Source organism: Anopheles merus, chromosome X (genome assembly GCF_017562075.2).
Source record: "Anopheles merus strain MAF chromosome X, AmerM5.1, whole genome shotgun sequence".
In the NCBI taxonomy this organism is placed as follows: Eukaryota; Metazoa; Arthropoda; class Insecta; order Diptera; family Culicidae; genus Anopheles; species Anopheles merus.
In genome coordinates this window covers 21,306,153-21,333,464 of record NC_054081.1, presented here as the reverse complement: position 1 = coordinate 21,333,464, position 27,312 = coordinate 21,306,153, and the positions used below count along the sequence as shown (strand labels likewise).

The 27,312-nt window shown below is 40.3% G+C and overlaps 1 protein-coding gene across 5 annotated transcripts in view; it reads right to left on the bottom strand.

Moving 5' to 3' along the window:
- Nucleotides 1-19,210, bottom strand: part of LOC121598841 (protein abrupt-like) — a 66,514-nt gene extending 47,304 nt beyond the window's left edge. For 3 of the 5 annotated variants that reach the window (XR_006005766.1, XM_041928663.1, XM_041927422.1), the window contains exons 1-5: nt 19,092-19,210; nt 15,595-16,728; nt 15,407-15,529; nt 15,180-15,278; nt 14,315-14,368 (exon numbers count right to left, since the gene is read on the bottom strand). Coding sequence is in view for 4 of the 5 variants with exons in the window: in XM_041928663.1 (XP_041784597.1) it covers nt 14,315-14,368; nt 15,180-15,278; nt 15,407-15,529; nt 15,595-16,615 (1,297 nt within the window). In the remaining variant the exon portion in view is untranslated. Of the gene's footprint in view, nt 1-2,724; nt 6,615-7,192; nt 7,231-14,314; nt 14,369-15,179; nt 15,279-15,406; nt 15,530-15,594; nt 16,729-19,091 lie in introns of those variants that run through there. The other 2 variants (XM_041926590.1, XM_041929492.1) reach the window with 2 other exon arrangements.
- Between the last annotated feature and the right edge of the window lie 8,102 nt (nt 19,211-27,312).

The window sequence follows — 27,312 nt, the reverse complement described above, 5'->3', positions numbered from 1 at the left end:
CATGGACACTGTCCAAATCTGACGAAACCCTCTTAGCCGCGTTCGAGAGGAAGATGCCTTCTGAGCATACTTGGCCCCGTATGTGTGGAAGGACAATGGAGGAGCCGCTATAATGACGAGCTATACGAGATGTACGGCGACCTCACTGTCGTACAGCGTATCAAGCTCGCCAGGCTCCGGTGGGCTGGCCATGTTATACGCATGGAAACGGACGACCCAGCCCGTAAAGTCTTTTTAGGCCGTCCACAAGGACGGAGGAGGCGTGGTAGGCCCAAATTGAGGTGGCAAGATGGCGTGGAGGCGTCCGCCATTAAGGCCGGGATAACGGACTGGCAGACGAAGGCGCGAGACCGTGAGCGGTTTCGGACACTCCTGAGGCAGGCCAAGACCGCAAAGCGGTTGTAGTGCCGGATAAGTAAGTAAGTAAGTGCGCTCGCAAGCCAGGCTGTTTTTCTCTGTGTGTTTTGCACATACGTTGCGCTCGCGCTCTACGATGTTTTAAACGTGTGTATTGAATAGGCAGTGTGGGTCGACGACAGTAGCTTCTGATGTTTTTTTTAATGTTAATTTGAGTTTTAGTTTTACGTAACTACAATAAAAATATTTACTGTTTTTACATGCAGCTATTTACATAAGTCCGACAGTATTATAAATTTTTATTTATTTTTGTCTCAGGGCAACTAGTTTAAAACGAGTTTTTTATATTTTTTTTATGCGAGCGGGCGAATCATATTTTTCTGGAATGAAGAGCGGCAAGCGGCCGCTCACTAATGGGAGCGAGCGAACCTTATGATTCCCGCTCTTCTTGCCCATGTCTAGTTCAAAAGCGATATCATATGACACAACTCTTACAGTCTATCAAGGAAAAACTTTAAAAAAAGTTTGATACACCATAAAATACCCCAGAACATCACCAAAAAAGCCAAAAAAGTAGTTTGATCCACCATAGAATACCCCAGAACATCACCAAGAGTGCCTGCAAAATAGTTTGATCCACCATAGAATACCATAGAACATCACCAAAAATGCCTTAGAAGTACTCGAATCCACCATAGAATACCCCAGAATATGACCAAAAGTGCCTGTGAAGTATTTTGATCCAGCGTAATGGCTCGCCGTCACTGCCTCGACATTTTTCTTGAGCAGCTGTACTCGTGCATCTATGAGTGATCGTAAAATCGATAAACGCCCAATATTACGCGCTGATATTAACTTTTCGTAGTAATTTATCACTTATTGCACCTTTTGCGGTAAGAAGAATCATAATTGTTAGATAATAGTTCAAGTTAGTTTACTTGTATTTTAACTTTATAATTCACAATCGCTAATCTAACGTATAACGCACACATACATTCTCCACGCATACATTCTCCATATTCTCTTGTTCTGACGCGTGCGAGAGAGAGAGAGAGAGAGAGAGAGAGAGAGAGAGAGAGAGAGAGAGAGAGATCTGGTTTTTGGAAGTATCAAATTTTCGCGGAGGGAAATCCACAAAATTACGTGGGCTCACCCGGATGAAGTAACCCTCAACCACATCGACCACGTGTCGACGACAGTCGAGTCTGTTAAATGCCAGAACGTATCGACATTACCATCTAAGGGACATTTCCGTCCAACAGGAATTCAAAGCCGCTTTAGAAGAGCCTCCGCTACCGTCAAACAGATACGAAACTACAGGCGAGAGGTGGAACGCGCTAAAATCAAAAATAAACTCTGCAAGAAATATACTCCCCCCCCGTCGTGGTAACACCAAATCTGGCTGGTTCGCCGATGAATGCTCCCCAGGGAGACACCAGGGGGGCGGGCTTGCCTGCCTCTTATTTAACCTGGCACTAGAGAGGGCCATCCGCGACTCGTGGGTGGAGACTACGGAAACCATTAACCCAGATTCTGGCATACGCTGATGATATAGACATCATTGCTCTACGGCTCTCCTATGTAGCAGAAGCCTACCAAGGGATCGAGCAGGCAGCAGAGAACCTCGCCTTGCAGATAAACGAGGCAAAGACCAAACTGATGGTGGCAACATCAGCGGGCCTACCAATACATATTTCATATTTATTTCATATTTCAATACATAACCAGAACCTACGTCGGCATGATGTATAGATAAGTGAACGCACTTTTGAAGTCGTCCCACAATTCACCAATTTTGGGTCAAAGGTCAGCAACGACAATAGCATGGAAGCTGAGTTGCGCGCAAGGATGCTGGCTGCCAACCGGTCATTCTACAGCCTGAAAAATCAGTTCACCTCAAAAAACCTGTCGCGACGGACGAAGCTAGGACTATATAGTACCTATATAGTACCGGTACTCACATACGCCTCTGAGACATGGACGCTATCTAAATCTGACGAGACCGTCTTAGCCGCGTTCGAGAGGAAAATGCTCATAACGATACTTGGCCCCATATGTGCGAAAGGACAATGGAGGAGCCGCTATAATGACGAGCTATACGAGATGTACGGCGACTTCACTGTCGTACAGCATATCAAGCTCGCCAGGCTCCGGTGGGCTGGCCATGCTGTACGTATGGAAAAGGACGACCCAGCCCGTAAAGTCTTTTGAGGCCGTCCACAAGGACAGAGGAGGCGTGGTAGGCCCAAACTGAGGTGGCGAGATGGCGTGGAGGCGTCCGCCATTAAGGATAACGGACTGGCAGACGAAGGCGCGAGACCGTTAGCGGTTTCGGACCCTCCTGAGGCAGGCCAAGACCACAAAGCGGTTGTAGCGCCGGATAAGTAAGTAAGATTCATTACACCAAAACGAGAAAGCAACGTAACACTTTGTGGCATTCAATATGATAGCAAGGGATAACCGAATATAAATTTTACAGGGTGGCCACTCGAATCAGAATTTTGAATTTCCAAATTTTTATTTTTTTGGTTTCCCGGTACACTATACTTCGTGCAGTTGTCATATTCAATTCCAAATTAATAAATCATAGAAAGTTTTCAAAACATACTATTCAGAGGATGTTAAGTAAAGACGAACTGTACGGGAAAGATGGAAACTTGTCATACACACTGGATAAGTTATTAATGAATAATTCAACAGTCCGATCTGTTCTTCGCAGATTTTTATGCTTTCTCTAGTGGCTTATTTGTCCATAACTTCTGGTTACCCTTTTTTAAAGCTATAACATGCATAACATAAGGTCTATAAACATGCATTGTCTATATTTTCGGAAGTTTTATTACATGAATGAGGTGTCTTGTGATTATTAAATAAATAACCGATAGAAAAACTACAATTAAAGCATTAAAAATATTGTTTTCTGCTGGTTATAATTATTCCTTATAGGGTTGAACGACAGTAAATCTAGGCTTATAGCTATAAATTATTTCATCAATCTAGTGATAAGTAGGGTTTTTATATTTTTTATAAACAAATCTCTTGTTCTAAGTTGTTTGGATCTAGGCAAACGTCTGTAATTCTGTGGCAGCGCTGACGAGAACCTCCAGCACATGACACAGGCAAGTTGGCGCTCTTATTTTCGACGTACTTTTCGCCTAGCTTGAAAAGAAAATTGCGGCTAGATATATTTTCATTTGCAAATTCTTCGTACAATAACCAATCATTGATTTTCGCCAAATCCATAATATTAAAAACATGAATGAACAGATCATCTTCTACTAGCACTTCTCATTGAGTACTTTCCACGCATTTTTACCCAGTGCTGCTGCTAAACTTGCAAAAGCATATCTGTCACTCGTTGACAGCAGGGATACCAGCCATTACAACGTATTTTGCCTATGGGATAAAAATGTTCCATATGGCGGTTCTACACAGCAAATTTTCTAATCCTGCTTTAATAAAGTTTTTTTTTACTGAAACGGTTCAGTAATAGAATATTAAAACAATTTACTGAATTCATTTCAGTAATACACATGTTACTGAAAATCAGTACTATCAGTGTAAAATCAGTTGTTTCACTGAATATCAATAAAACAAATAAATAAAATTGCAATAATTCATTCTGTCATATCGACCTGTCAGTCAGAACTTTAAAACAAAACAACGCAGTATGCTCGTGCTCGTGATATACAAACAGTTGATTTATTAGGCGCTTACAGGCCCCCCGTTAAAAATTCAGATGATATTTCGATTTGCGGGGTTAATTTAAAAGAATTGGCAGCCGTGTTAGTGTGTACAATCTTGGCTACAATTTACTGGGCTTGCTGAAATTTTGTGGTATCTGTGAGCGGTTACTGAACCATCAAATCAAAACTGATAGAACACAAGACCGTAAAGGACACTTTGATGAATCGGCGATCGTCGATCCCAAGACTGTGGAACGATTCATGAAAACGTTGACGTTACCGAGATCTGTGGATTTATATTGCAAAATTGCGTCACTCTTTTTGGACACATTGTCACCTTTCAGGGACATATGATCTGACAGCAGGGATATTTGAATTTAAGATTTTGGGCGCTTACTGGTTGGGTTTTTGCTAACTGTATTGGCTTTTTATTTGTTTGCAAGCGAATATATTAGTGATACACAGTCTTAAAATATTCAATAAACAATATTCGATCAGAGTATTGAACCTCCTTCTCGGACCTGCCGATAATTTGGGTCAACCCGGACTAGCTAGACCCACTTCGGACTGATCCTACTTTTAGCCGACCCGATCCAAAATTATTGGTGCATCGTTGGATTGATGTCGTTTATGGTGTCTTGCACCTACCAGAATCGTTGCCCAGACTGAACCTAATGTACCTTTCGAGTCAACTCGTACGACTACGGGTCGCTTACGGATGGCTCCGGCCCTGTAGGTTTGAATTTGAATTGATGACATCACAAATAAAAGTTATTAAGCGCTTTATGTTAGGAGTTGTAACTTTAATCTTTTCTATGTTCTACATTCAATATATGTTCTACGTGAATCACTTAAACTTCGTGCATACATGCTTGACACTCTCACTTCAAATTTCCATTCCATCGTAGCCATATCATAGATATCAATTACATTCAATATGTAAAAACTCTCATTAGCTGTTGCGCGATTGGAAAAACCCAATCTACCCGGGAAAATATGGTTTTTACCGGGTAAATACCCATTGATTTTTTCCCGAAATTGAAAATATCCTATTTGATACATCCCTGCTCACTACACATGCGAATAAACGGATCAAAGGAGCCAAAGCGAGTGCGGCGTTTCTCCACGTCGAGTAGCGCGTCGACAGCAAACTTCTGTCCATTCGACGTATTGTCACAAGTCAAGTCCATTCAAAGATCACCAAGACTGGAAGGCACTTAGAGTGGCTTGAAGGCGGAGTTGGTCTGACAGGTCAAGGATAGTCAGGAACAGCTTTGCGTCGTCGTACAGCAGGTGGCTATCAGGAGGGAGCAATCGAGTTACGCCATTTTGAAAAATGACGAACAGCAGCGGTCCAAAGGTTACTCCCCTGCAACACCCCCGAAGAAGCATCAGAGACTAAAAAACTCAACCAGATTGATAATGGTTGAGCGCATTGGTACATCAACCCGAGTCATTTCCAAAATAATGTATACAGGGTTTCGAATTATTTAAGGAATAGTTCAATCATTTAGGGTAATATTGCAAGCATACTTTGGGAGTTTGCAATCATATAGGGGTGTGTTGCAATCGACTAGGAGAATTTTGCAAGCATACTGTGGAGTTGTCATCAGACTGTGGGTGCCGACATTACCCTAAGAACTATTGAACTATTCGTTTATATGATTTGAAATCCTATATTTTCAGTCTTAAATCTTTTGTGCAGGTGTATTGATTCTTCTTCTTTCTTGTTTCGAGTATTTCTATCTGTAATGGATAACGCACAGCACATGTCATTTCGAATGTGCAATCAACAGTTTTTTTTATTTAACTGCACTATTCTTCAAACCCCAGGAGGATACATACAAACGGCAGCAAAGTTTTTAAATGGCAAAAAACTGTTATTCTACCAAGAAAGAGTATTTTCTTCATATATTGTTTTTACAGCAAAGTCATTTCGATAAGCTCGATAAGCTAATTCGGGTTATGGTTCCAAAGCCAAAATCAGATTTTTACTGATTGTCAAATGAATAATCGTTTTTAATTTTTTGCTTTTTAGATATTACAAAAAACAAGTTCTGTATATTAAACATGTTTTACATTTTTCAACGGACGATAATAACAATTATAACTATGAACGAATAACGAATAACGAATTTCCCGAGGGTATTTTTTATGTTTCCTAAGTTTTTCAATTGCAATACTTTACGAATCAGTTTTGAATGTTTACAGGATAACTCAACGCTCTCCAGATGGATTTGAAACCCACAGTAATCACAACTATTAGCATACTTTAAAAATAAAATCTCGTGAGCGATGAACACTGCTATCAACATTGAGAATTGACTTGCCAAACAGAATAAGCGTATTTTTACTCTGATTTCATGTTTTTAAAGTTGAAACGAGCATCTAGCTTCAGTGTCACTTGGTGGATTTTGTTCAGGTGAATGCGCATATCGTAACTGCGAGAGAAAGAACGCAAACAAACCGGACACTTGGTTTTTCCCGAGTGTAAATCCTTGTGCAGGGTCAACGACATCGGGTGCTTGAAGCCCTTCCAACAGATACTGCACCGGAAGCGAAGTTCTGTATCTGGAAGTTTAGAGATACAGAGAAGAGAAGAAATAAAGGAATGGAGGCATCGAGGAAACGGATGAAATGGAATGAACAGAGAAAGCATCAATACACACAATGTCGACGGCGATCAAGCGACTACTTCACTATGCCTTGGAGTTTCAAATAAACTGGAAATAATGAAACAAGTTCAGCGCAATGATTTTCAAACAAGCGGTATGTTCAGTGCTACCAAGTTTCATTATCGATTTCAAAACATATTTTGACTGAAAACAAATCCATATCAGCGTCATGTACTCAATTGTGATGATAAGAGCTGATACTCTAACTTTGTGTGACTCAAGGCTTTTTTTGCTGTGATAGGCCAGTCTCGAGTAGCACTGTATTAGTCAATCCTATGCTCGGACATAACACTCGCTAAACATGTCTATGAAACAACATACCTCTCCATACTCTTCAACTTCAAGCTCCGACTGGACCATGCCCCCATACGTAGGACTGACTATCCTGCTGTGGTAAACAATACAGTCGTTGTCACCAAATTTTGGCTCTCAAGCATTAATTCTTGACCGTGTGCATTGATTGTTGACTCAGAAGCACCTATTTTTGTCTATAAGTCATCTATGTTTGACCCCTGTAGAAATCACGGTAATTTTACATGATATTTTAGCAGGTTTTTGAAAATTTAATTTTACATCACATAAACAATATAAAAACGTGTTATTGGATTTTTTAGAAGAAAGTACAGGGTTTCGAATCACATAAGAGAATATTTCAATCACTTAGGGGAATGTTGGAAATCGGCAGGGGAATATTACAAGCCTGCATGTAAGTTTGCATGTATCGAAAGGTGGAAATACTACTACGAAGGACATCTGAATGGAGCAGGAATGGAATGGAAGCTGGGTGTTATTCACCCAGTCTACAAAAAGGGCGACAGTCTGGATTGTTCGAATTTCCGAGCCATTCCAGTCTTGAATGCCGCCTACAAGATCCTGTCCCAGATCCTGTTCTGCAGACTTGCACCCCTTGCTACAAATTTTGTCGGCAGCTACCAAGCTGGGTTTGTCGGATGCAAATCCACCACCAACCAAATTTTCACTCTACGGCAGATCCTCCAGAAGTGCCGAGAGCGCCAGATTCCAACGCACCACCTGTTCATCGACTCCAAGGCGGCCTACGACACCATAGACCGGAAGGAGCTATGGAGCATCATGCAGCGGTACCACTTCCCTGGGAAGTTGATCCGGCTGTTAGAGGCCACCATGAACGGTGTGGAGTGCAAGGTGAGAGTATCGAACTTGACGTCGGAATCGTTCGAACCTCACAGGGGTCTGAGACAAGGTGACGGACTCTCCTGTCTGCTTTTCAACATCGCCCTGGGAGGTGTCATTCTTTGCGCGAGGCTAGACAACGACATAACTGGCACGATCCTCTACCGGTCTCTCCAATTTCTTGGCTTCGCGGATGACATCGACATCATCGGCAAGACAACAGCGAAGGAGTGTGAGGCGTACACCCGACTCAAACGCGAAGCAGCAAGTATTGGATTGAGAATCAATGCGACGAAGACGAAGCTTGCCGGTGACTCAGACCATCTGCGAAGCAGTGTATTAGTTGACGGCGACAGTCTCGAGGTGGTAAAGGAGTTTTGCTATCTCGGGACGGTCGTTACTTCGGACAACGACATCAGCAGCGAAATCCGGAGACGCATTGTGCAGGAGAATCGTGCATATTATGGGCTTCACCGACTGCTGAGATCCAGAAGACTTCGAGCCCGCACGAAATGTGAGACATACCGCACATTGATTCGCCCGGTGGTCCTCTACGGACACGATTCCTGGACCATCCGAGCGGAGGATACAGACGCACTGGGCGTGTTTGAGCGACGCATCCTCCGGACCATCTTTGGCGGTGTGTTCGAGCATGGAGCGTGGAGGAGAAGGATGAACCACGAGCTTGCTGAGCTGTACGGCGAACCGAGCATCCTGACGGTGGCAAAGGCTGGCAGGGTACGATAGCTGGGGCATGTCATGAGGATGTCGGACTCATGCCTCACCACGAAGGTGTTCGACAGCGATCCCCAGTTTGACGTACAGCGCAGGGGAGCACAGTGAACTCGATGGTTGGACCAGGTGAAGCGAGACCTGACGGAGATCGGGTGTCTGCATGGATGGGAGGCTGCAGCCAGGGACCGAGCATCTTGGAAAAATATTGTTGACCGGGCCATGTCACATCGACGTGCTCTATCATGAGCAGGCCAACAAGAGAGAGGAGGGAGACTAAGGCCCAAAGATCTTTGGGTTTTGGTCTTTCATTTATGTTGTCAATACTGTTTAGGAATTGTTTTCTTTTGTTCTTTTTTTTGTGTAATTATGGCAGTTCTCTTTCTGTATTCGATTGCTTATTCGATTGTGCACATTTCATTGAATTTGTGCCTAGCTATGTTTTTATAATTCAAGGCTGTATGATGTCCTTTATTCCACCACGATTTCAATTTGCGGTTGAATTCGTGTTTACAGAGTTTCCCACGATTTATTGGTTCTTCTTCTTTTTCTTTGGCACAACAACCGTTGTCGGTCAAGGCCTGCCAGTACCCATTAGTGAAGTGAGCTTGGCTTTCAGACTTATTGTTACCATAGCATGATAGTCAGTCCTACGTATTAGCGCGTGACCATGGAGGAGACAAAATGTTGAATTTTTTTTTTCAACTTTATCAAAATTGCTTGTCAACTGCAAAAAAGAGATTTTCTCGTGGCCGCAACAAAAATATACACAAGAACAACAAAAAGCTCCAACATCTGAATATCATCGATATTTTCTTTAAGAAGTACTAAATAGGTACTTCAATCAATTATAAACATACATTTTAGCACTATTATCATAGCAATTGGCCACAACTGCGCCAATTAGCTGTTTGTTTACGCTTTTTCGCGAATGTCAAATTTTGTCACTTTTTGTCAACTTTTGTCGACTTTATTTCCTGGCTGCTCCAGGTTACAAAATTTTGACAACAGGTCAAAAAAGTGACAAAAGCTTACGTTATGAAAAATTTGTCAGCATTTTGTCACTCTCATGGCCTTTCGCCATATGGAGGCATGGTCCATTCGAGGCTTGAACCCATGACGGGCATGTTGTTAAGTCGTACGAGTTGATGACTGTACCACTAGACCGGCCCTTGATAACCCAATACATAACAAATAACGAAGAAAAATGCAAAATAAGATTTAGTAGCATAGGGTAAATGTGCAATTTGTGGTGGTACCGATGTATTTTAATGAATTTAAAGTGTCAGGAAGGATAATTTCTGAATATTTTAACACATAACAGTTGGCATATGTTTTATCTTCGCAATCACAACCATTTTTACCATCAAATTTACTAAAAAATACATATTTTTGTGATTGCTTCGTTGTACCTATAATGGTGGTATGGTTCCTATAGTCGTTGTATTGTGTTCCTATAGTGGTGGTAAAGTAAACAAGGATGCCTCAAACAGTGTATAATATCAATATAACTTAGGTTTGAAGCTGTTTTCGTGTGAATAGCAAGGATTACTGCGATAATAATGATATCTTTCATAATTTGATCGTAAAAAATGTATGAATTTGGTTGATGAAAATATTCACTAAAGTACTGAATAACACCTGTCGTCAACCCATACCCAGAAGAGTTTGCTTGATTTGATTTGAAGTCGATTTTAACTCAGCCAAATAAACGAATTTGGGTCTTTGTTTGGTAAATTACTTACAGAAAACTCATTTTTGTTACTTATTTTAATGAAAACAGTACGACATATCAAGAATGTCGTCGAAAAAAATCTAAAATTACCTGTTTTTATTATCTGTATTCTAATTACCTGTAACATTATCGTAAAAAAACACTTAAAAATACGTAAATATTGTCAAAAGCCAACGAATTTGAATTAAACAATATCATTTGCTAACAATTATGTTAAAAAATTAATAATTGCGTTGTTATGTGGTCATTTAGAACGTTAACAAAAATATGAGTATCGTTATAAAATTCTAAGGATTTTGGAAAAATGTTGATACCTTTCACAAAATAATGAATTTTTCGGTCACTAAGAAACAGAATGGCCCCATTTCATTTTTAAATCCTTTGTAAAAGGCTAGAGAACGTTTCACACTATCGTAGATAACTTAACTACTGTTAATTTATCGTATGAGACGCATTTTAGTGCAATACCACCACTATTGGTACTAGCACCACTATAGGTACGTTTACCCTGTTGATGAAATTTTTGCCACTTCCAAAATAAGCTTACACCAATGTCACAGAGTTGCGTGGAAGTGTTACAGGGTATATTTTTAAAGATATGATATTTCTATACTCGATTCAGCCTCACGAATTCCTCCGCTTCCCACAGCAATTATGCATGGCTCGTTGGCAGAGCATGTGGGATTCCGATGATCTCGGGAGATTTCTTTACTCCATCTCTCCTAGGGTGACACAACGTCCATGGTTTCAAACCCTACAGGCAGATCGTGGATTCATTCGCATGACATCAAGACTCATGTCAAACCACTATGCGATGAATGCACATCTACAACACATAGGGATCGTCGATACAAATGTATGTAGCTGTGGTTACGAATTCCACGACATCGACCACGTCATATGGTCATGTGTGGAGTTTGAAACAATAAGACCAACACTACTATCGACGGTTCAAGCAATAGGAAGGAACCCTGAGGTCCCAATACGTGACATCCTTGGTCAAAGGGACTATGAATATGCGAGAATTCTGCACAAATATGCTAAAGAGGTTGGCATCACCTTATAATCACGTACTGAATTGTTATGTTTAGAGACCTAATAAATGTATAGGTATGATCATATATAGCTTAGGGTGTATAGGCGTTCGTGTGCATGGGTGGGTGTCTACATGGGTGTGCGTGTGTGCATGTGGATTTTCTTTATATCCACATCTACACACGCATAGGCATGTGGACGCTTATTAATGTTCTCTCGCGTACATATTTACCCGGTTATGTATGATTGTACCCATTAGCGAATTTTTTAGTAGTAACTTTAGTGTGTAGAATATAGTCTACGTTGCATGTTAAATTATGTTAAGCGATCCTTGGGCAGTCTGAACACATACATAACCGACGGTTGGGACAGAAGCTAACCACCATGACGAGCTCAGAGTGGTGATTTAGCGCAACCAACCCATCGCGGAGCACTAGACAACTCGGATGCTGGAAATCATCGCACACCTAACACCTGTAAAATACGGTGTCGATGCCATATACACCGAATCCCTGTTCCCTTGGTTGAGAATACTGGAATTCCCCATAGACATTAGGAAAGAGAACGGCTGGCATACATCGGAATCCGAGCACACCCGGAATAAGGTGCACAAAGCCGAGCAAGGAAATGTGCTCCCGCCAGCCCATAGATATTAAGAAATACAATTGAACTATTCAATTGGGCCCTTCACGATTCTAGTCAGTTTTTTGTATGGAGTTTGACAGTTTTAGGCTGAAATCATGTTAACACTCCATACAAAACCACACATAAAACTAGCCTGCAATTTTCAGTCTAGATTATTCTAGCCTCAAAGCTAGAATTAGATTCGAGTACCTGCTCGAAAACAGGGCAAAACAAGGAAGTGTTTAAATTTATCTCATGGTGCATTAAAGAATTTAGGTTATGGAATCCAAAATCAAAGTGTATGTAGTTCAGGTGGTCTCATAGTTTTTTAAAATCCAAATTTGAATATCATTTTTTGACAGGATGGGTTAAAACTTTTATTCAAACAAGCTTTCTGGAGGCTTGACGAATACTCAAAACACTCTTAAAATCTTCATTCAGAAGCAGAAGCGATAAAAATCAGTCTACTAAATTCATACACCTTGGGATAAGTCCACCTGTATATTATACCCACTTAGATAGCTGCCCGAAAACTGCTATACAATGCTACCAACTGACAGGCAGAAATTTCAGCCTACGAGCTTAAAACGGAAAGGGCCCCAATGTTAGATTTAAGACTAGTCCACTAATGATACAGCCAACCAGGCCGTCCTTACGAGAAATAAAAAAAAATATTTCTATATAATTTTCTGAAGAAAGCAAGGCGTTTGAATGCGTATTTTTACTAATATAACAAAAAAATATGGAGCGATGTATCTACATTTACTTTTTTATTGATATGTCCTTTGCACTATGGTCTACTTCACCTCCTGCGATAATTGACCTTCTCCCTGTAGCGAGGACTAACTATTTTTTTATTCAGAAGGAACGGTTCAAAAAGGCCTATTGCTAAGGACTAAATATTAATAAGTCTTAAAAGTTCATATAGGCCGACATGCTCGCGTAAAACGTTAAGCCAAATAGAAGAAGGAATATAGTTGTACCTTTAATGTAGATAGGTGAACAATTTATACAAATTTTATATATTTTTGCATCAATTCGTTAAGTTTGTAGTGATAATTGCCAAACATTAAGTTGAAGTGAAACATTAAGATGAATAGAAATTTTGATGTAAAGCTTTAAAAATCACTAATAGTCAACCGCAATGCTCTTGGTAAAACGGTAAGGAATGTCTGCTCTTCAGGGGACTCATTTTAAAACTGAAATAACTAATAAATGATAGTGTCCTATATAATGTTATTGAAAACCATGCTCAGAATTCAGTTCATATTTGGTTTTAAAATACTTTCTAACGTTTTAAAAGGAAATAATTTTGTTTAATAGTACAATGTTTTATATAGTACATGTTTCTGGCATGTGACTAATAATAAAGCATGAATATTTTAAAATGTTCATATTCGACATAAAAAATCCATTCATGGGCGCAGAAAGTAAATTCACTGTTTTATAGCAAAAATAATGATCGTTATGGCCATAATAGGTACACTTACCCTACATTATTCGTTAACTAAGTAACGAAAAATAGTAGCTTTTAAATCCACAAACTTCAACCGTCTGAAGGTGTATGTGGATGATACACGTCTACAGAATACAAAAACTGTCAACCAAAATGTGTCCACACCTTCAACAATTATAAATCTTAGCAAGCCCGCTGGCCTATCAAAAGCATGAAAGTGGCAATTCACATTAGGCCAGCAGTATAATTCTGTGTCTGATGGCCGTTCGGTCCTTGAAAATAATGTTTTACGTTGTTTACGCTCCCATAAAAATGTATCGCGTACGCTGGTAAGCGATCGTACATATACTGAGTAAATTTGTTAACAAGTTTACAATATGAAGAAAAGAAATAGAAAAAGGAAAATTCCACAATAAAATCTGAAAATTCAAACAGCAAATACAAAAAGATACAAATAAAAAGAAGATAAGAGAATTCATGTAAATACGAGGAGCAGATAAACCAAGCTTTTGAATGTGCTAAATTTGAATCCCCCATACAAAAGAAATAGGCCTACTCGTATAGGCGGTGGTAGAACAACGAGTATTTATTTAGTCGTAGACACTACGGTAAAAGTAAAACAAACCCATGTCAACCCATCCACACTTGAAAACTTCAAGGCAAGTCTTAAAAATTTTGATTACCGCGAGAATTGCGATACATAGCCACCATGGCCTTAGCAAAGGAAAATGTGGAACTTTATCAACGATTTATTAAAGAAAATATATACAACTGCCAAAACTAAAGCAATGCTTTCCACCATCAATACAAATTCTCTACGAATAATGAAAACGCGATGTCTAAAAAAAGTGAACAATCATACCTTGTAAAATGTTAGATTTTGTCTGCTCATCAGTTGATCCCTGGAAAAGACGACCTAGAATACATGAAGAAAAAATAGGCATATATATTACACTCGCGTTGAAAACCCGCAGAACTATCTCGAGCAGTTTGCGAGCACGTATGAGGTCTCGCAATCGCGATAGCTTTATAACGCCATTGATTTCGCATGAAAACAAGTTGTGAAGGTAAGCAGTTTTTTCGACCATAGTTTTAGCAGTTAAAATTAGGACACCCCGCGAACAGTTCAGTGCAAATCATAGCTTGCTATTCTGCCGAACCGGCAAACTCGTCGGCTGGGAACGTTCGCCGCGACGCTCATTTTCACTCATTTCATAGCCCTCTAAATAAAAAATAAGAAAACCTTATATATTGTGTACTAGCCAATCTAGTGGTACAACCTTGTCCATTCATGAGCGACGAATGTTTCTCGTCGAACGAGTTCGCCGGTACCGCAGATTGACTTGACATGATATATTTTTTGTTGCAAAGCCACAAAAAAAGCTGTAAGTAATCAATTTGACGAATCACAGCGAAGAAAAAAGATTCTTTAAATAAAAAGTAATAGAAGCTAAAACTCAAATAAATGTCCAGCGAAACATACTACTCGCAACCCTCGCAATGTTCAGCAGAAAGACTTGCGGTGTACTTGCACACTACTTTATATATATACATATATAAAATATATATATATATATATATATATATATATATATATATATATATATATATATATATATATATATATATATATGTATGTATATATATATATATATATATATATATATATATATATATATATATATATACATATGGCAGTACATATAATACTATAGTCTTATACTTACTCATATCCACTTCCGATCCTTCTATCTCAATATTATCCTGTGCCATATCTTCTTCCTCGTCCTTATCTTCCATATTTTCTGAGACAAGTTCGTAGCTTTCTGGAATAAAACACAAATTTCATGTTTTCTTAGAAATATTCCAGAAACAGAAGAACGCAATGAGATAAATAATTGAAAAGCATATCTTAATAGATGAAATATATTTAGGCCCACTTTATAGAAGCTACCTTGGAGGTATGTATTATTTGTGCCGTTACCAGTATTTATCGGCTCTCCAACGCTGATAAACTCTGGAATTTCCATCTTTAACGTAGTGCCAGAAGATTGTCCACTTTCTACGTACTGTTCGGCTGCAAAAACGAATATTGGTAACTTTTAGAATTGAATTGATCGTAGCCCTCGGCTTCTCACATACCCTGTTCGTGATCTTCTCGTGCATCCTTCGTCGTGATAGTATAGGTGTCTGTCTCATACATTTCATTGTCACCAGATTGCCCTGTCGCCGTTGTAGTAACTGTTACCGTAGAACCAGAAGGTATAGATGTGTTTGACTGTGATGCAATTATCTGTTGACCTTTTACTTTCTTCTTTCTAGGGAGAACTACGTTTTCAACGACTTCTTGCAGAGTAGTCGCTTGTTGGGATTGCGATTGAGTCTGGGAATTTGTCGCTTGCTGTGTTTGATGTGGTTGGGTCTGTTGTACTTGTTGTACTTGTTGTACTTGTTGTACTTGTACTTGTACCTGTTGTGGCTGTTGTGACTGTGACGTTGCTTGTACCTGTATTTTGGCGATAGCTGGTTGTTGTTGTTGAGCAATTGGCACTGCAAGTGTTGATGAGGCAGCCAAGGAGGGAATTTCGGTAGGTGTATTTTTGATCAGTGGCTTAGTTATGATAGGAGTTGTCTGAATCTGCGCTTGTACAAGCTTTGGTTGATGGACTATAGTAGAATTTGATGGCAATGTAAGATACAGAGAGTCAGTAGTGGTAATTGTAGCTGGTTTTTCCAATACCGCTTGACTTTGTATGAGTTGTTGAGCGATGGCTGAAGTAGTTGTGCTTGCCGGTTGGCGCGAATCATTTGTGTTGTCGGTGAGTCCTCTTATTGCCAAAATTTCGGCTGTGTGAAGAAAGGAAGGTAGTTGTTCCTGCGGCACGCTCACTTCACCCTGATACATAAACTCAACTAGGGACATAAGATCGGTGTAACGCACATTTTTGAAAATTATAACTGGATGCTGGCAGGGATTCTCTTTGAACACATCTTTAAAATATGGACTGCATGCTGAGAGAAGTATTTTATGAGCTCGTATCTTTCGCCCTTCGCAACACAATGTCACATCAACAAAATCTTCTTCATATCGAAGTGAATCGAATGCTCCAGCTATATAAGAAGTGTAATTGTTCCAACGCAAAGAAAACTGCTGTGGATTCATGATTGACACACTTTAACCGTACTTAGTGTAACGTTACTCATTCACATCTAATTTCATTCAAAGCTGTTACTGAATAGTGAATCCTATAATGAATTCGTGATCAAGAGAAGAAGCTGTGGAAGAAACAAAAAAGGAAGGAAATAATAAATTAATACAATGATTTAATTGGATTATTAAGACTTTTAAAATTTGGAAACTCTTAGCAGGATATTTGCAGAACCTTCTTCTTCTTCTTTGGCACAACAACCGCTGTCGGTCAAGGCCTGCCTGTACCCACTAGTGAAAGTGAGCTTGGCTTTCAGTGACTTTTTATTACCATAGCAGGATAGTCAGTCCTACGGGTCCATGACGGGCATGTTGTTACGTCGTACGAGTTGACGACTGTACCACCAGACCGGCTTCATTGCCTATGTTTTAAAATTTCCCCGCCAAATTATTAGAAAAAAGGCGTTTTCGAAAAAAAACTGGATAGAAACCGCGTAAGTTAATTTTTACGGTTTCCATAGCTTAAACATCAGTAATGTTCATGAAACTTGAAGAGATAGGTTTTAGCCACTAAATTAATTATTTGCTACAATTCTTTACAGATTACAACTTTATACCTTCTTCAAAGATTTTCAAAATACGAACAAAAGAGATTTTATTTTAAATTTCATACAGGGTTTACAAAAACCGTCTAAGTTAAATTTGGCAGCTCTATCGAGATGCAGGTTTTCCTATGTTTTCTACACTATTTCACACATTTTGACACATTTTATACACAGTTGTTTGACCCATAACTCATTTTATTCACTTTGATTTAACAGAACACGTTCAGCCTGGCACCGATTTTCATCAACTTTCCGTTCCGCCAGCAACTAGAACTTGCTTTTTAATTTTTATATTATTTCAACTCAACTTTGTTCATCGACACTGTTGTGTATGTGGGATGAGGTTTTTATCAACCGCAATAATTCGTAGAACAATATTATTTGACCTGCCCATCGCTGCTATGCATGTGGGCAAAGTACAATTGTGTGCAATGTTTGTTGTTTTCCTAGCAAAAGATCAGTTGTAGGACCAGGGACTGCATATAATGGCATACGGGCTGAGCGTGTTAAGCTCTCTTAAAAGATCACCAGGTTCTCATTTAAATTGGGTTTCGAGGCCAATCATTTTGGCTTACGATTAAGAAAGGGAATCTTTGAAATTTTGATGTTTTGTTGTAAAGGTCACGTGAAAGTGAACGTGATATTTTAGTTTTTTTTTGCTAAATTCCGCTTATCAGAATATGGTTTGTCCCACACCAAAAAAAGGAAGTTCAATTCCTGTTCATCAATACTTTTTACTGAGGAATGATGTTTTTATCAACCGCAAAAATTCGTAGAACACCATTCTTATACTTTCGCACTGCTGTTATTCATGCGAGTATAGTGGTTCGCAATGTTAGTTGTTTCCTTAGCTAAAGATAGTAGTAGCCGATAGAGGGAAAGTTCACTGGCGATCCCTGAAGACAACCACAGCGCTGAACGTGTTAAAGAACTCATACAAATTATTTGAAAATCATGAGGTTGAGATCTGTTCCATTGTCCCCAGTAGTTTGCAAAAGTGACGGATACATACAAAAGCTCCGCACCAAGCGTCCGATTTTGAATATCCACCACTGTAACTTAAATTCTTCTCTGTTCATCATTGCTGTTGTGAGTGTGATGAGAATTTGTCATTTGCAATAATCCTAAGAAAATTATTATTTTACATGCGCACCGCTTCTATTCATTTGAGTAGAGTACAGAGATTCGTAATCAATGTTGTTTCCCTAGCAAAAGACCAATGACAGATCCCCAGGCCTGCCACCAGCAAACTGGAAAGTTCACTGGCTGGCCCTGGGGTCGAAGTTTTAGCATCGAACTGGAAGTTCTGAATTTTAGAAAATCAGTTATAACGAGTAGAGCGTACATCGGAGAAAACCTGGCCAATGTGAAATCGTTTCGAATAATTGACGATCGACCAGCATTAAAGCTAACATTGGTTCGATGTGAACGAAGCCGGCATGAGAAAATATAAGATGTCGGTTACGGAACCGCAACAGAGTAGCGTTAAATATGATAATGCGCATTCTACGTAAACATTATTACGTATTCTACGACTAATTTCAATTTTCAAAGTTCAGCGAATAAATTTACCATAAGATATCATCTACATATTTTTCGATAACCTGTCAAAAGATCCTACATTACGGGAAATAATTGCAGGTAGGGTATAAACTCTTATATGAAACAAGATGCGAATGATAGAAATCGAATGGTTGATAATTCACCGTAACTCGGTACAATTAAAACTGAGAAACTGCATAACATAATCAGCTTGATCTTCAAGAATTTTACCAAAACGGAAAAACTGTTCACAAGCCGAATAATAACATTACCCGAATCGAAAGAGCATATAAATTGCACTTTACCAGCGTTGTCTACAACTAGGCGAAATTAATTGAACTTACTTCTCAATATTTTGCCAGCTCAAGCACAAAGTTTACCGCGGTTTGATTATTAGACGCTAAATATTGTTTTTTCCACTGAAGCGTATTTTCTAAAATGATATTTACTTCTTAATTTGGTTTGTACCAAGATATATTAAAAGATGCTACCCAGATATATTAAGGTAGAAAGGTGGTACAAAACCTTGAGAGCAAGATTTGTATAGACACAAGGTTTTGACATCAAGATTATTAATAACAAAAGATAATAGCTTAAAAGTTCTTTCACCGTTCAAATAGACACAAAGCGAAATTCTCGTACACATCTCGCGAGACAAAAAGGAGCTCAATTTTGCAAACATTCCTATTTGCCTCACGCAACATTTTTGTTTCATCCAAAACAAACGAATTATCCAGTTTGTCAAAGTTTAAATTTAAATTTTTAAACGTTGTTTCAATTAAATTACAGAAGAAAAGATTTGAACACATTGTAACACAGTTGTTTCCGTATTTATACAAAAAACACACCCAAGTGACATTTTCGAATAGATTGATAGCGTTTTTCGAGTTGCTGGAAGCTTAAAGAGCAGGCTTAAAACTGGCTTAAAGAGCAAGCGATATTGCAGAGTTTAAGCTTAATATAACAGTTGAAACGTCAGAGTGAAGCGTTTTTTTCTGATGCCATTTTGAGAATTGTCATCACGTTGTGCACAAGCTACCGGAACAAAACAAAACGTGCGTACTCTTCAATCCGTATCAAACAAAAAGTTTATTATAAAATACTCTTTCACGTTGTTTTGTTACTTTCCCTGGGTTTCCCCGCTATTCTGATACTCCTGGATAGATCGTTTATTTCTTCTTACTCAGTGTATTGGTTGTTGAACACCGAGGACGAAACTGCATGCTTCTTGTTTGTCTGGCTTCTTCCGAAGTTCTGACATAAACATCAACGCTTCAACACATCGTTGTTCACTCACACATCCATGTTTTCAAGTGTTTGTATGAGGCAATGGGTTAAATCGAGCTGTTCACAAAGAGTTTAAGCTAAAAATATAGAACAGTTCCCAGGTGACAACTGTTCTACATTTTTAGCTTAAACTCCTCGTGAACAGCTCGATTTAACCCTTTGCCTCATATAAACGCTTTAAAACATGGCTGTGTGAGTGAATCATGATGTGTTGAAGCGTTGAAGTTGTCAGAACTTCGGTAGAAGCCCGACAAACAAGAAGCTTGCAGTTTCGTCCTCGGTGTACAACAACCAAAACACTGAGAAGAAATAAACGATCTACCCAGGAGCACCAGAATAGCGGAGAAACGCATGGACTAACAAAACAACGTGAAAGAATGTTTTATAATATAATTTTTGTATGATACGGATTGAAGAGTACGTATGTTTTGTTTTCTGCCGGTAGCTTGTGCACACCGTGATGACAAGTCTCAAAATGGTACCAGAAAAAACGCTTCACTCTGACGTTTCAACTGTTATAATAAGCTTAAAGTCGATGAAATCGCCAGCTCTTTAAGCTAACTTTAAGCCTGCTCTTTAAGCTTCCAGCAGCTCGAAAAACGAAAAAATCTACTCGAAAATGTCACTTGGGTTGTCACCTGGGCATGTAGGGTAACTGTACAAGCATTCGGCAGTATACAGTCTGTTCCTGAGTTACGCGGTTCTCGACTTACCGATCAAATAGCCATAGAGCAACAACGTCGCGCGCGACGAAAAATAGCTCAAAATTTCACTCGGTGTAAATCAAAGTAGCTCATTTGACTCAATCAACTTATTTGAACACGCACACAAATAAGTTAAAATGTGTTCAAATCTATTTTTTGCGTTTGGCATGAATCTGGCTTGTAAACAAAGTAAATAATTCGATTATTTCGGATGAAGCAAAAATGTCGCGCGAGTACTTTGATTTCCTAAATATTTTTTAGAAATAACAACTTTTTATTTCGTCCAATCGAATAGTTGCGTCCATCCTTCTTAAGATCAATCACAAGACTGACGATTTTCCTCCTCTCCTCGAAAAGCCTCCTATTTTGACACTTCCGTACGAACGGATGTATCACCCCTCGCTATCTCACTCTTTCTGCGATTTGCCTGATTTTTATTTTGAATGCGCCAATACTTTTCGTTAATTGCTATTCTATCTTAACTGTTTTCATGTTTCTACTGACTAAACTTATATTTATATGTTTTTATCTGATTATCTGATTAACTGATCATTATTAAATGATTGTTACTTGCATTATTCTAATCTATGATATATATTTATTTTCTTTGCTGCTCTCGATCCCTAAAACGAGTAGCTCTGTTTTCAAAATTGAGCTACTTTTTGTCGCGCGCGACGTTGTCGCTGTATGTCTATTTGAACGGTTACGCGGATTCGGAAGTACAAGCGGTCCCCAAGATACACGGTACCTCTTAACGTATTAATACACGATGCGCAATCTCAGATTGCGCATATATTCGTTTTATCAAAATATATGTCATTTCGCGAAGCCAAATCTGAGCTATAAACGTCATTTCCATACAATTTCAGATTGCGCCAAGATTGCGCATAATTTTCAAGATTATATGTCCGAGATATATAATTTTTTTTTGACAGATAAATATATCAAACCGACCCGTTTGACAGATAAATATATGCGCAATCTGAGATTGCGCATCGTCTATTGCTACGGTTACACGCGGATTCGGAGATACGCGGTTTTCCGAATATGACAGTTCCTTGGGCAAATTGTACTGATTTGACACATCCATTGTAAAGTACCTAATAATTTCCGTATTGATCGAATGTGAAATACCATTTCAAATCGTTTAAAACTGTTGAACTCAGTAGAAAAATATCTAATAATTAATTTGGTGGCTTAAACAACCCCCTACTTACAAATTGCACGAAAATTAGTGAAATTTTGGCTGGAAATCACGAGATTCGACTTACGCGGAAATTCGAGATACACGGTATTTTGCGGCCGTTTTCGGTCCCCATTAACCGTGTATCTCGGGGACCGCCTGTACGCGGTTTTCTAAATTTGGGACCCTTCACGATTTTAGTCAGTTTTTGTATGGAGTTTGACAGTTCGAGGATTATATCATGTAAACACTCCATGCAACACCACACATAAAACTAGCCTGCAGATTTCAGTTTAGATTACTCAAGCCTCAAAGCTAAAATAAGATACAAGTAACCGACGAATCCACGTAACTCGAATATCCGCGTAAATCAAATTTCACGTTTGTTTAAATAAAAATACTATTGAGAACTCGGAATTTTTTATTTAATGTAGTACTTTTATAAACTTTATCATTTATTTCTTATGATTCGTACAGAAAATTCTAAAACTGGGGGCCTTCACGATTCTAGTTAGTTTTTTTGTATGGAGTTTGACAGTTGGAGGCTGAAATCATGTAAACACTCCATAAAAACCACACAAAAAACTAGCCTGCAATTTTTAGTCTAGATTATTCTAGCCTCAAAGCTAGAATTAGATTCGAGTACCTGCTCGTAAACACGGTGTTGTGTACATTTATCCCAAGGTGCATTAAACAGATCAGGTGGTCGAATCTGTAATCAAAGTGTATGTAGTTCAGGTGGTCTCATAGCATGTTTTTTATAACCAATTTTGAATATCACTTTTTGACAGAACGAGTGAAAACTTTTACTCCAACGAGCTTTCTGGAGGCTTGACGAATACTCAAAACACTCTTAAAATCTTCATTCAGAAGCAGAAGCGATAAAAATCAGCCTTCTAAATTCATACACCTTGGGATAAGTCCACCTGTATATTGTACCCACTTAGATAGCTGCCCGAAAACTGCTATACAATGCTACCAACTGACAGGCAGAAATTTCAGCCTACGAGCTTAAAACGGAAAGGGCCCCAAATTTAGAAAACCGCGTAAGCCGAGAACCGTGTAACTTGGGAACAGACTGTAATTTTTGCGTCGTTTTGCGTCATAAAATACGCAAAAAAATACGCTAGACTTCAGCCGAAACTGCGCTGGCAAGCGTATTTAGGGCGGTGGCAACGCTAATCGGATGCGATTTTATCGGACGAGATTTATATGGGATTTGACAGATAACGTCGGACGACGAAATCGCACGTCCGACGTTATCTGTCAAATCCCATATAAATCACGTCCGATAAAATCGCATCCGATGAGCGTTGCCACCGCCCTTATTGCAGTTTTTAGGTGCAGAACGAGCGCCATCTGTTGAACAAACAGATGATCTATTTCAGACGGGGCGGAGCAAAAAAAACGGTCAAAAAATTCAAAAATATTGGCGCCCATTCTTCCTCCTCTTCCTCTCTCTCCTGCTTCCATTCCTGGCTTGCCTTACGTGCTCTTCAACCCGTGCCTTCCGCCGCCAGCTGATTGTGTGTATGCGTTGGTATATATGTACATTGCGGTTGTGTATTGTAATTAGTGGGTGTTAGCATTTATTTATTTGTGTGTGACCTTGACGATGCGAGAGAAGCTGGTTCATTTTGGGATTTAAAGTGTTATCGTTGTATTGATGGTTTATTTTATTTCGTGCCGCTGCTGATGAGACCATTCGATGCCCCTGCCAATTGAGGGTGAAGAAGCCTAAAACAAGCGTAGGAGAACGTCTAACACTAATCTAATATTTTTTTATTTGAACATGTTTGATGCTTCAACGACCTTCTATGCATCATGTAGCACAGTGGTATAGTGGTTATATATTTTTTTTAATTTGCCGAAATCTGTCTCCAGTTTTTGGGTCTCGACACACACACACACGCACACAGCGCGGGGAAAGTGACCGTTCACTATATCATGCCGCGATCCCCCACCCCGCCCGATGCTTTGAATGAGGATGCGCTACAAGATAGCTGAACCAGTCTTTCTTCCGATAAGGTAGCCGTAATCGATCATTCGGGTGGGGGGGGGGTGCGTGCTCGCGTGCGCGCATGTGTGTGTGTGCGTGCGGTAACCCCCCATTGTCACCGGCTGCGTCTACACATTCCATGCATTCTCAGAAAACGCACTGTACGCCGCTCGATCGATTACCGCTACCTACGAGACAATACAACCATTTAATTGGCACCACCATCTTTGCGACCGGTTCTGCTGTTGGGGATATTCAAAAGACAAACGATCGAAGCGATCGTGCGTGTGACATTTATTTCTAATTCAGCTAGCGGACGCAACTGGAAACAAAACTTGAATTGAATTCATACAAAAGAGGATTCTGGATTTGTTTATTATGGTGCGCGTATGGTGCTGCACCTGTCCATCCAGAATCTGGCGGCTTGTTGGCTTGGAGTCGTTATCATGACGCCGAGCGACCGGAACTCCTTTGGAATGGGTAAGGCTCGGTAGTTTCATGTCCTTTGGTCAAGTGCATTCCGTGCATTTGTTGCGCCACGGCGGTAGGCCCGGCAGCGACAAAGTCAAGCCGGAAAGTCAGCCTTTGCTACGACGGACGGTTCATACGCGGTTAGAACCAACGACGGGCATGCAGATGTGAGGAATGATGGCAGTGCCGCGGGACTGCTCGTATCTAGCGGGCAACTTGCATACTGCCACACTGTCTCCTGCCCGATGCCGATGCCTACGCTGCAGCCAGGGGGAAGGATGCACCTCCACAGTAACAAAACACCGTCATGAACCAGCGGTGGATCTAACGGTAGATCCGAAGATGTTTGAGTCTGTATCGCCAAAGATGTTTGAGTCTGTAGTATGCCGTATGTCTACAATTGGACAGAGTATTAGCGACAAGGGCCGCCGGAAAGATGGTAGTTGGGGCTCCGTTGCTCGAGAACCAATTGCCCCCCCCCCCCCCCCCCGGCAACAATTTTAGGGCCTGTGATCGATGATCTTAGGGGTTCCATGGCCACCCACCTTCCCGCCAGCAATTTAAGTATACTATTCAATCTCCCAACAGCTGTGTGCCACTACCTCCTCCTCCCGGTCACCAGTTACCCTTTTCAGGGGCCTCAACTCGTCTTTCTGCCTAGGTCCCCCGATTCCCCTAATCCCCCGATTCCCCTAATTCCCACAAAACACTTTCCTTTCTTTGACCGATCGATCGTGACATTCCGGAAGAACACACATTCGGCGACAGTTTTGCACACATACGCACACCCACACCCATGCGCAGGCGGCTCAGCATATCTGTGTAATCCATAATATACGAAAGCACAAGCTTAGTGTAACAAAGTTCGGTGGCAGGCCCCAGGGACTGCCAGTGAACTTTCCAGTATGCCTGTTGGAAACTCGTGAGTGACCAACAATCTGCCAGGTCACAGCGCGAGAGAAGAAACGGAAAGATGAAGAAAGAGTGAGAGGGAAGTCAAGCGAGCGAGAGGAAAGAGAGGGAAAACGATAAGTTTGGTGATAAAAGGGCAGGATGCGCCTGCCCTCGCCCTTTTAGTTGAAAACGGAAATCTGTAACAGTGGACTAATTTTTTGATTCACCATCAGCACAATAAAATATAAGTGTTATCTAAAAACATCTACACCGTTTTCAACAATGCCGGTTTCACAATCAGCTTGCGTTCTGGATGCCGGCGGAGCGAAATGTTGATGAAAACAAGCGCCGGGCTGAACGTGTTTATGCGAATTAGGGTTCTGCGCGTTGCACAGCAAACCCTCCAACGTGAGCTAGCGATTCCTTAGTCATTTTTACATTGCAGCGTTTGAACTCATTGCGCTTTTTTGGTTTTGTTAAGGTCTGTCGTCATGTATTTAAAATAAGAGGTGGACGAATGCACGCGAATAAGTTAACACATATAAAAACGTTTATTCACTATCCTACCCAAGGAAACATTTTGGACCTAGCTTGAACAAAAACTGGGCTGTCTTGCTCTATCTTCTATACCGCACCTGCTTGCACTCATTTGCAAGCGTTAAAATATACTCTCCCGATTTCATGTTCTCGCGAATTGCCAGCTGCTGTAAGAATGTATGAGTGAATGTGCAGCGTTTTTCTCTGTGCTTCCTCTTCTCCTCCCTCTTTCGTACCCCCTTCCCAAGCGCCACAGATTAAGCTTAAACGACTGGAAAATTGAATATCCATAGAAAAAAAATGAAAGCTCCACAGCTTCATTGGTTTGATCAATAGATGGCGTATTACAACTCATCATCATATTGCTATCCTTTTCTTGCAATGTGTTTCGACAAGTTGCATTTTATTATGACCTATATAGCCTTCTAACTTTCTGAGCAAAAATCTATATAAATGGTCGTGTGGTTAGATACGTGGGTATCAACACCAATGACCATTGCTCAAATCTCACTAGCTTCAGTGCTGGTGGTTTCCGTTGGAGTTTAGTATTTAAACAATCGTATCGCCGTTCTAGTTCTAGCGATGCATAACTTCAATGCGAAACCATACAACAGTACAGAGGAAATGAGAAAGCTCTCCTCCAAGCGATGAAGCTCAACTGGTTGGGGTATCCCACCAACAGATAGCGCCACCAGCTTTTTTGCTATTTTTAGAATGCATGAGTCGTTTGGCGTCTGCTAAACGAAGTCTTTCTATATTCCGTTTAGGTAGAGAACTTGAGTCGTTTAGAAGCCGTTTAGTGGTCGTTTAGTGGATTTGTGGCACTTGGGTTCTTCCATCGATCCGATGCGCGATTCCTGATTCGACCGCGCAATAACATTTGTAAGGTTCCGCCGCAATGAGATACTGTACGAAAATATATACAACGATTTCATTTCGCATCAGTGGTCCACACGGAACGCCGATACCCCAAACACCACCGGCCAAAGTCAAATTCTCGATATTGGCGGTGACTGATGAATGCGTCCCTCCCCACTCCTTATCAACTTTAATTCACATGCTACATCTCCTCCCCTTTCCCCTTCACTTAGCACTCATACATATGAAATTCTAGAGAGTGGGAGACCAGGGAGAGGGAGAAGATCAGCTTTTTCGCTCTCTCAAAAAATAAGTCCAAAATTGTCTGCCTTTGGGTACCAGTTTGGGTACTGAGATAGGGCCCCATCTCAAGTCCATAGTTTTACCCATTCATCGCGTTTTGGTCGTTTGGGTAGGTGGAGGCGCGCCGGAGAGAGAGTGATTCTTCGGGGATCACGTCATAAGCCCGAACCTAACGGCATCTCACGAGATGCGTGCACTCATCAGTGAGAGCCGTGATACATACAGGTTGGCTCACTAAGGCAAAATATTCACCATAACAGGTTTGATTTGTGAAAATGCAACTTCATCGCTGCAATGTGTGTTAACGGCTTTTTTAAGCGACACAGCAA